General features: G+C 36.2%; 1 protein-coding gene across 2 annotated transcripts in view; it reads left to right on the top strand.

Moving 5' to 3' along the window:
* The first annotated feature begins 786 nt into the window (after positions 1-786).
* Positions 787-11,895, top strand: part of LOC131052304 (uncharacterized) — a 296,561-nt gene continuing 285,452 nt past the window's right edge. Inside the window, exon 1 of one of the 2 annotated variants that reach the window (XM_057986927.2) lies at positions 787-1,235. In XM_057986927.2, the coding sequence (XP_057842910.1) occupies positions 1,050-1,235 (186 nt within the window). In that variant the 5' untranslated portion in view covers positions 787-1,049. The remainder of the gene's footprint in view (positions 1,236-11,895) is intronic. The other variant, XM_057986928.2, reaches the window with a different exon arrangement.

The raw sequence follows: 11,895 nt of genomic DNA, 5'->3' as shown, positions 1-11,895 counted from the left end.
TTCTTATCTTTTGGGAGTTTCTATTGTTGTACATGAATACCTAATCAACCCTAGTTTTTGGGAGCCATTTCATATTTCACATTTCTCCTAAGTTGTACTTAGGAGGTGTTGATGTAATTATTTAATTGCATCTTATTATTCAAATTTATTTAGGTAACTTATTTTTATTACTTAAATAGGTTAGGATAAATGAGTGCATATCATTTATTTCTTTCATGAGATTCTACTTTTTTCTTTATCCTCTTAGATTTATATATTAGTTAAATCAATCATTATTTTTTCATTTTCTCCTCTTCCTCGTCCTTAATAGATTTGGAATCTTGAGATTATGTATTGTAACTCTTTCCTTTCATTGAATAAATAATTTTATATTAATATATCTACACTTGTAATATTATATTTTAACTAATATTTATATTCTTATCATCTATATGTTTGCATCTAACTTCTTTGTTTAACTTTTCATTAAATCCTAACCTAAATATCCTTATCGATTATATTTACTTTGTAATCAATTTGATAATATATTAATTAAAAAATAATTTATATTTATATATTTACAAGTTATTAAATTAACTGAATTCTAAAATTAAATTTTTAGACTATTTTTTAAATATTACTTTAATAATAATGTAAAAATTAAAATATTATATTCTTCGAAACAATTCTAAGAGATTCAAAGAAAATAAAAATTAAATCTAATTTTTATTTTGAAAACGAACATTGTTAACAAGAAAAAAAATATCAAAAGTATTCTTTCATTCATTCCGTACCCATCGCTTATGACTTTTACCGAACTTGTGATGCTCTGCCCGTTTGACTTTTTGGCGCAGCTGATGTTCAAAATGTTTTGCTTTTATTTTAAATTTAAGTTTCCAATTTCCGTATAAAAACATATTTATTTAAACCATCAGATACCGCTTTGACAGTGCGGTACAATATTTTCTTTGAAAACCGAACCCAGACTGCTCCAAAGTTTACGATTATCGGTGGAATCTCCCACTACTCATTTTGGTTTTCTTCAATGAAGTGAAGGTGCCTACCCTGCAATGGCCTACGTGTTGATCAGAAATGAAGAGGAAGAAATAATTGAAAGTGCTGATAGAACTAACTCTTCCACGGTTGAAAATCGTTCGTCCGAAAATGAAGGTCAATCGCTTAAGGGGGGAGCCGTGCTCACAGACGTTAAGCAGAGACTTAAATCGCTCGACGTTTTCCGGGGCTTAACAGTAGCTGTATGATCTAAAATTCTACTACCCATTTTTTTTTCGAATTGTACATTTTGAATATTTACTTGAGATCGAGCTAGGGTTTTTATGCTTTGCGATCATAGTATTTGAAACAAATTCAGTCAAAATGATTCTGATAGATGTCGAGGAAAATTTATTTTAGTTTAACGTTTTAGAGCAATTGGCAATAGTGATTCTCTCTGAGTACTGAAACCGGAATTCGTTGTGGTCCTGAAATTGGACTTTATACTGCGAAATTCATTGTTTTCTAAAAGACACTTTCATTAAAGACAATAATTATACATAGCTTTCTAACCAAGTGAGTACATTATTTGGCAATTTCAACCCAGCAAAGGGAAATTTGCTGCCCTTCACTTGTACTATGAAGTCTGAAATATTGCTCAAGCAGAGGCAACTAATGATCAAGTTTCTCAGCATATACTTCACCTTCATATGGTCGAATTTGAATCTTGGCTTCTGCTTAAAATAGAGATTGATTTCGAGGTACTAGGCTGGTATAGGGTTTTTACTCATGGTTATTAGGCTGCTATTTTCTCAGCCCCTCTTTTGCTTTGGAATGTTTCACAGAAACAATTAGAAAAATAAGAACAGCAGAAAGAAATTGGAACAGAAGAAAGAACAAACTATCTATCTATCTAATTAATCACTCAGATTAGTATATTTATATTTTCAACAAACACAACTGAAATTCCTATAAAACTGCAACATACACTGACAGCTAACTGGAGCTGTTCAACAGTCACAGAGGCTTGGTGATAGCAGACTAATGCTCTTTATTGACATGTACATAGCATATGTGTAATTCAGTTATGAGATATAATCTTTAACACCCCCATAATGAATAACTAAATTTTGATGGGCTCTTAACAAAATTGGAAAATAAATTGACTAGCAACATAAACCTAAACAATAATTATGTAGAAGTTCTTTGAAAACAGTTCTCAGACCAGTATGATTTCTTCAAGATGCTCCCCAACTGCAGATATCGTCACTTAGCTATCATCCAAGTTCCCAACATCATTGAACACCATTTGCACATGAAGTGTCTCATCACTCTCATACAGGTATGATGTTGAACTTCCAGATTTCGCATCTCCCGTAAACTATTGGATACCAATCCTCACATGTATGTCTCATAACCTCAATGCGATATAGTTTCTCCGATCAACAAACACTTTAGACTATTGAGCAACTAACTATCTTCTACTGCATCCTTCCCTGTCTTCAAAGTGATTGCCTCTTCAAAATAAGATAAGGGCTTCATCTTCAATGAAATCATCACCACCATCAATATCTGGTGGTTCTTCAACACTGGTTAACATTCTCTCAGCTCTTATGCTTGTAGTACGCTATTCAACAACAGGCTTCTTTTTTGAAAGGAAGCAAAGTTGCGGAAAACGCTTCCTAACACTAATCTAGTGGGGGAGATAGTGCAAATTTCTTTACAAATCTTCTATTATAGGATAAGAAACACATCTAGAAGGAGATAACAAACATGCATAAAGATATACCATAATGAACACATGATATACATGGGAAAAACCCCTTCGGGAGAAAAACCGCCCAATCCAAAAGTATAGTACTTTGTATTTCTAGTAAGCTCAACAATTACAATACAATATCAGCACTTAGCTTCTTCAACATGAGTATACAATCAACAACCCACAATCTAGATTAATTCCAGCAGCATAACACTTCACTTGCAAAACACAACATACATAATGCTATCCAAGACAACCTTTATATAGAGAAATACAACAAAGGAGGAAGCTTCTAGATGAGGACAAAAGAGGGGTCTGTTGAAAAACACTTGGCACATTTTCCAATCACCTTTAAGCATGCAAATGACTCATGTACATCTCCTTTGATTCCTCATTCAAACCTCCAAATTTGGGCGCCCAAAATTTGCTATATTTAGGTATGACTTGCTATTACACATCTTATAACTGTCATAAAAAAAATCATGACTGACAGCACTTATAGCTACAAGAGGATCCATCATTATTGACTAATAATAGTTGATTCTCTTATAGCTTGTCATTGCCCAACTTGGGTGCTTACCTGCCCCATGCAAAAGTGTCTCGTGACAATTGTCCATTTTGTCATAAAACTGTCATAAGTTGTCATAGGTAGGTGTGACATAATAGTTGTTATATATTCTGTCATAAACTTGTCATTACATGACACATAGCACATTCTTACCACAAAATCCAAGATCCTTTAAGTGGGACACCTACTTTCTCATGTGAGGACAAAAACTCTGTCACCTTCTTAGTAGGATGACAAGTCAACATGCGAACTCCCACAAGATGACGAAATAGCATGTTCAAAAAAAATTGTCTACTAGGCTCATAATATTAAATCAAATATTTAATAAATAAATACAATTAACAATGTTAGGACGTATAGAGGTTGAGACACTTTAATCCCAACATTCTCCCACTTGTCGAAGACCTTTCAAGAAGCTATCAATCAACTGCAGGGGGCCGAGAGACCCATAGAATTGGAACACCATCTGAAATTCTCTGCGGGCACAGGTTTTGTCAATGCATTTGCAACATTCGTTAAAATGCCAACTTCTTCAATTTTACCTTCCCATCTTCTACCATATCTCAAACAAAATGAAACTGAATGTCTATGTGCTTTTAACTGGCATAGAAAGTCGGATTCTTTGAAATATCCTTGGCCAAGACTACAGACTTTTGTCTCCAGAACTTCACCAATAACACATTCAGTCTTGAACAATTTTTCTAGATCGCAAAATTAAATTGAATATAATTCAAATAGTAATTACATATAGAGAAATTCATAGAATTGGGTATTGTTGATGTGTTTTTTATGCACATGTGAACATAGAATAAAATACCAAGGTATCTTATCCTCTCTTGAACAAAGTTATTCGAATGTTGAAGATTTGCCTAAGGATCAGTCGAAATAACTCCAAGGTTTTGATATGTAGGGTCTCTACGTGTGGATAAGCTTATTTTGGTCTGATGTGATTATGCTGGAATCACAAGGGGACTTACATTCGAATGCCTGAGCGTCTGATTTGCTGGAACTCAAGTCCTATCTACTCACCTAGAAGAATAAAAAAATAGCAAAAGGTGTAGGGTTTAGAGAGTCTAATCTAAGACCTAGAATGCAAGAAGATGGATGAATGACTAGTTGGAGTCCTACTGGGCTAGGTCTTACCATCAAACTGAACAATTCGACACTAGCTCAGTGCAATCTTCTAAGGGAATTTTGAAGATGTTCAAATCGTTACACCATCAGACACTGATCACCACTCAAGTTAATGCATCAACAATAGACGCATAACAATTCGAAATTAAGCTCATTCAATGCTAGTTGACCACGCAGGGCGCCCTTACAATTAGTAAGAGGCTAGTGGTATGGACTAGGTGGATTCGACACGAGTGCTTTCAACAATTTTTCTCCATTCAATCTAATTATCTACCATCTGATATGAAGATTCAACAAGAAACCATGCACATTGCAAAGGGACAACATATTTCACCATATCTTCAATGAAAATGGAATCTTTTACAATTAAGGCAACAATTTCTTGCCTTCTCCTACTCTACACTCTAACTTCTATTCTATTCACTATTAATCATTAGCTATTCTAACCTCTATGAACTAACTATTCTACTGGCTATTCATCAACTATTAACCTTTACAAATGAAGAGCCCGAGCTTGATATAGAGAGCTCTTTACATTTCAATGGCTCTGATTGATTTACAATCAATGGCTAGGATTACAAGATGAAAACCCTAATTAGGGTTTGTTACAACAAACTCCCTTTGCCAATGAGAAAATTACATTTCATGAGCGTGGACCAATAGGAAACCGGGTTAGGTGCCTCGAAGTTTGTGCCACCACTGGTGAGTCAGGTAAATTGAATCTGGACATGCTGATGTGGAGCCTTTTGATTGGAGGAACAGTGACTGGGATGCCACTGTAAAGTTATTTCAATTTTAATTAAAGAACAAGTTATGAACTATGAATGCTATATATGGATATGAGGAATTATGTCAATGTCTAATAATTCTGATTTTTATCTGCAGGTCTGAAGGAGAGAGATCATTTAATATTTTCTATGTCTTCTCCAAATGAATTCAATTGGCATATATATCATTTAGGCAACTGGTCAATTGGTGTATTGACCGGTCATGCCTTTTAGGCATGACCGATCAATGCACCCATTGATCGGTGCCTTTACAATTATACCATTAACACAATGCTGATTATCGGTTCAAAAACCCCCGATAGCATATTGTAATATCATAATATAATGACTGATCAATTTAATGAATCAGTTCATATAAACACCGATGATTCAAAGTGCACGATGAATATAATCCAACCGGTGCATTTGTTAACCAATGTTAATGCCAAATGAAGCGGTGTATTCATTAAACCCGATAACAAATATGCTCGACATAATTAAGCCCGATAATCATATGCAATATAAATCAGACATGAAGCATGTAGATAAATAACAGAACAAGGAAGGTTAGGAAGATCTTATCTTGCATAAGCTACCATGCATTAACACTCCCTCTTAGCTTTGGAAGATAGATAAGGCAACCTGCATCACATTTCCTTTTCATAACTAAGATAATGTCAGTCAGCAAAAATCATTTATACATGAGAAGTACCATCAAGACATATGATACAAAATAGAAGAACATTACTTGAGCATGTGACATTAAGTATTATTTTAACATGTGATAAAAGTAAGAGAATCATCACCTGATCATGTGAGAAATCACCAAAACGTGTGATCTGTAAGATTCATCAAGATATCACCTAACACATGATATCAGTATTGCCTAACACGCAATACTTAAGGATAAGTCTATGAAAAAGGTTAGTTTCTCATCATATCCAAGTTGTGATAAGTGCAATAACATTTATAAATGTTTATCACAACATAGTCATGGCACATCCATGACTTACCAGAGATCCAACATGATCAATGGTTGAGATATCACCTACACGTGATATCAGTATTGCCTAACACGCAATACAAGGATAACCATATGAGAAGTGCTTAAGTTCTCATCATATCCAAGTTGTGATAATGCAATAACATTTGTACAAATGTTGTATCACAACATAGTCATGGCACATCCATGACTTACCAGTGATCCAACATGATTACTGGTTTGACTATCATAAGATCGTCACCTTATGATGTCTACATACAAGTGTTCAGTATCTGAGAGATCGTCACCTCTTAGATATGAACACAGGTGGCAAGAAGCCAAGAGATAGTCCAAACATGACAAAGAAGTTTACACCTTAAACATCTTAAATATATGTAAGTATAGATTACAAAGCAGATTACCTTTCTATCATACCTAAACCCTTTCTGAAGTGATCAACCTTCACTCTGGAAAGTGGTTTGGTTAGAATATCTGCAGTCTGATCTCCTGTACACACATATTCTAACTTTATCACATTCCTGTCAACCATATCTCGTACATAGTGATATGGAATCTCAATATGTTTGGACCTGTCATGAAATACTGGATTTACAGAGAGTTTTATACAGCTTTGATTATCACACTGAATGACTGTAGGTTTCATAGGTTCTCCAAATAATCCCACGAGCAATTTCCTTAGCCATACTGCTTCTCGGGCAGCCATTGAAGCTGCAATATATTCAGCCTCTGTGGAACTCTGAGCTACTGAAGATTGTTTTCTGCTGATCCAGGATATCATGGCTGACCCTAAACTGAAGCAGCACCCTGAAGTGCTCTTTCTGTCAGTCACACTGCCAGCCCAATCTGAATCTGTAAATCCATGTAGATCTATGTCAACCTTTTCATATTTAAGACCAAGCTTTAGGGTACCTTGTAGATATCTCATTATATGCTTTACTGCAACCAGGTGTATCTCCTTAGGTTCACACATGAACTGACTTAAGGCATTAACAGCATAGCAGATATCTGGCCTTGTATTTACTAGATACATCAGGGACCCAATCATCTGCCTGTATTGAGTGGGGTCAGTAGGTCTTGATTCTGCTGCTGCTTCTTTAAGTTTATGGAAGTTGGTTTCCATAGGAGAGGTCATGGGTCTGCAGTTTAGCATTCCAAATCTTGTCAATATGTCCAAGGTGTACTTCCCTTGGTTCAGTACAATATTATCAAAATTCTGCCATACTTCCAATCCTAGGAAGTAATGAAGAAGCCCCAAGCCTTTCATATCAAATTCTGTGGATAGATCTTTCTTGCATTGATCTATTAGGTGATCATCTCCTGTAATTAATAAGTCATCAACATATAAAATTAATATTAACATATCACCTTTATTTCTTTTGAGGTAGAGATTAGGATCTGCATCATTCTTAGAGAAACCCAGCTTTGAGAGATAGGTGTCAATTCTTTCATACCAAACTCTGGGAGCCTGTTTGAGCCCATAAAGAGCTTTCTTGAGTCTACACACATGAGACTTTGCATCATGAATTTCAAACCCTTCAGGTTGCTCTAAGTAGACTTCTTCCATGATCTCGCCATTTAGGAATGCTGTCTTAACATCCATCTGATGTACCTTCCACCCCTTTGCTGCTGCAATGGCTAGGACAACTCTTACTGATGTGTCCCTGGCAACAGGTGCAAATGTTTCTTCGTAATCTATTCCTTCCTTCTGTGAGAACCCTCTAGCTACAAATCTGGCCTTGTGTTTTTCAATACTGCCATCTGCAGCATGCTTGATTTTAAACAACCATTTAGAAGACACGACAGACTTCTTGGTTGGCCTAGGAACAATCTCCCAAACATCATTCTTCATAATGGACTGATATTCTTCAGTCATGGCATCTATCCATACTTGATGTTTGAGTGCATCTGAAACATTGTTAGGTTCAGCTTTAGAGAGATCATTCATAAGTGCAACATAGTTGATGAATTTATTAGGCCTCTTGCTTTCCCTGAAGGTTCCTGAAGGAGCAGCGAACTTCTGAGCTTTTGCTATACTTTTGGTGGCCCATAGTGGTCTTTTCTTGCGATTATCTATAGGTGGGTCTTGTGTTTCACTTAAAGTTTCCTCAAAATACTCTCTCTGAAGCTCAGGAGTAGGTTCTTCTTCAGGTTCTATTGTATTTTGGGCCCTTTTGAAGGCTAAATCTTCTTCGAAGATTACATCCCTACCGAGTTCAATATTTCTCTGCCCTTGTACATAGATTCTGTAGGCTTTAGAAGTTTCATTGTATCCTACAAGTATTCCCCTTTTTCCAGAGGGTTCTAGTTTTAGTCTTTTCTCTTTAGGTACATGAATATAGACTGGACACCCAAATATCCTAAGATGGCTGATATCTGGTTTTGTCTTGGTAAAGACTTCCTCAGGAGTTTTATCTTCAAGGTGTGAATGAGGACATCTATTTTGTATGTACACAGCAGTGTTAGTTGCTTCTGCCCAAAGGTTCAAGTTTAGATTTTGATCTAGTATCATAGCTTTGGCAGCTTCTACTATGGTCCTATATTTCCTTTCAGCTACTCCATTTTGTTGTGGATTATAAGGTATTGTCAACTCCCTCTTAATCCCAGAATTTTTACAAAAGTTTTTAAATAGTCCTGATGTGTATTCCCCCCCATTGTCAGTTCTTAAGGTTTTAATTTTGTTTTCAGAGAGATTTTCTGTTAATGTTTTAAACTCTTTAAACCTACTTAGGATCTCTTCTGATTCTTTACATTTCAGAAAGTAGATCCACGTCTTCCTAGAGTAGTCATCAACAAAAATTACATAGTACAAAAATCGCCCTAGCGAGGGTACGGACATAGGTCCACATACATCAGAATGAATTAACTCCAAAACTTTGCTAGTTTTCCTAATACTATTCTGAAATGCATTTTTGGTATTTTTACCTAAGGCACACCCTTTGCATGCCTTTGAATGATATTGCTTCAACTTAGGTAGACCTGTGACAAGGTTTCCCATGGTTGACAAAGCTCTATAATTCAGATGGCCTAATCTCCTGTGCCATACTTCATTTGCATTAGTTGCTTCATGGATCAATGCTAGATTGGGCTCTGTACATAGCTCATACAAATAGCCTTGTCTTCGACCAATGACCTTAGCGTCTTTGATGGAGGATCTCTTTGGCCAAGCCAACACCTTGTTTTCCATGAAGGTCACTCTGTATCCTTGATCTTCTAGTGCTGATATGGAGATTAGATTTCTTTTGATGCCTGGAACATATAGTACTTCTTCAAGTCGTAGTGACATGTCTGTCTTCAGTTTGATGGTGCAGGTTCCAATTCCTCTGACTGGATGTGAAGAATCGTCTCCGATGGTTACTTCCTCATCATCTTTCTCTATCATGGAGTCTAGTATTTCTCTAAAGCCGGTGATGTGTCTGGATGAACCATTGTCGATCACCCATGAGTGAGATTTGTTTGAAGCATGGCTTGTAAGTGCTGAGTAGAGGACATAGTTCTCGGAGTCATTTTCTCTTCTAGATTTCCTCACTTTTGCAAATGTGGCTTGCTTCCCTTTCTCCGGACAGTTTGCAACATAGTGTCCGAATTTGTCACACCTATAACATTGAACATGTGATAGGTCTTTCTTAGAAGTGTTCTTGCCTTGTTTAGCTTTTCTTTTCCTGAATTGCTTCTTTTTGTACTTCTTATTGATGTTTGTATTTAGGACTTGCAAGTCTTCATCTATATTCTTCTGTTTTATTCCTACCTTGTTCAATATGGATTCTTCTTGTAGACAGTCATCTCTTAGTCTTTCAAACTTAGGATATTTGGACCTAGCACTGATGCCTTGGACGAATGGGTTCCATCCACTAGGCAATCCATCTAGAGCAATGAGTGTTAACTCTTTGCTTTGGATGTCGTATCCAAGGGAAGCTAGGTCATCTCTTAGGCTTGATATCCTCATGAAGTAGGAGTTAATTGTCTCCCCTTTGTTCATACTGATATGGTTGATCTCTCGTTTTAATGCCAGAGTACGACTTGCATTTGATATCTCAAATGTCCTTTCAAGTGCCTTGAACATTTTATAAGCCGTCTCCTGCTTTCTAATGATGGGCATTATATTATTTCTTACCCCATCCACTATTATTTTAATAGCCTTATCATTTCCCTCGATCCATGTGGATTTCTTGGTTTCATCTTCTGGTTGTGCACTTTCAGTTTGGACATATGAATCAACTTTGTTTTCTCTTAAAATCATTTTGATTCTAAACTTCCAAGCTGAAAAATCTTCGCTACCTCCGAGTCTATCTTCGAATCTGATAGCGTTGGCCATTATGGAAATGTGATGTAGTTTGTAACTTAGTCCTTGAATTTTATCAAAATTGAATAGCCTTAGGTTCGATTACCTTGGCTCTGATACCATGTAAAGTTATTTCAATTTTAATTAAAGAACAAGTTATGAACTATGAATGCTATATATGGATATGAGGAATTATGTCAATGTCTAATAATTCTGATTTTTATCTGCAGGTCTGAAGGAGAGAGATCATTTAATATTTTCTATGTCTTCTCCAAATGAATTCAATTGGCATATATATCATTTAGGCAACCGGTCAATTGGTGTATTGACCGGTCATGCCTTTTAGGCATGACCGATCAATGCACCCATTGATCGGTGCCTTTACAATTATACCATTAACACAATGCTGATTATCGGTTCAAAAACCCCCGATAGCATATTGTAATATCATAATATAATGACTGATCAATTTAATGAATCGGTTCATATAAACACCGATGATTCAAAGTGCACGATGAATATAATCCAACCGGTGCATTTGTTAACCAATGTTAATGCCGAATGAAGCGGTGTATTCATTAAACCCGATAACAAATATGCTCGATATAATTAAGCCCGATAATCATATGCAATATAAATCAGACATGAAGCATGTAGATAAATAACAGAACAAGGAAGGTTAGGAAGATCTTATCTTGCATAAGCTACCATGCATTAACAACCACCTTGTCCTACGTTCGTGCCTGATCAAGGAATGTTGAGCAATATTTCTTGATACTCAATATGATGATGATGAGAAGCTAATTTTGATTAACTCTTCTGAAACTATCTGCTTCTTGAACATACCCTTGCACTGACCTTGGTTGATCCTCCTTCGTCCTCGATGTGCTTGATGAATAGTGTACCTTTCCTTGGCTCTCCTATGCTTGATGAGGCTTCTTCACGGTCAAGTCATTTCTTCTTCTCTGCCATCTTGTGATTTCTTCATGTGATAGGATGAGGTCCTTCAAGATGGTCAACTCCAATGCTTGCAATTCCTTGAACACTTGAAATCCTTCAACTTGGAAGTACTTTAAGTCCTCTCTCACGCATTTGAAGTGTCCTTGATGATGATGAAACTTGAAGAGGTCGAGCTTGTCCTGGCCTAATCTTTCTCCATCTTGATTTTGTTGATCTGCAAAACAAACAAAAGATGATTAAGTATACCTAATATATTCATTCTAACATAGCATTTCTTACCTTAAATCATCAACAAGAAGGCATTAGGATTAATTTCCCTCTGGACCCTCTCCAAGGATAGGACCTATAATGAAATTTCGCTCCGGACCCTCTCCAAGGACAGGACCTATAATGAAATTTGCTCTGGATCTCTCCAAGGACAGGCCCTATAATGAAGTTCGCTCTGGATCCTTT

This window comes from Cryptomeria japonica, chromosome 2 (genome assembly GCF_030272615.1).
Source record: "Cryptomeria japonica chromosome 2, Sugi_1.0, whole genome shotgun sequence".
Taxonomy (NCBI): Eukaryota; Viridiplantae; Streptophyta; class Pinopsida; order Cupressales; family Cupressaceae; genus Cryptomeria; species Cryptomeria japonica.
This window is presented reverse-complemented; position numbering and strand designations above follow the sequence as displayed.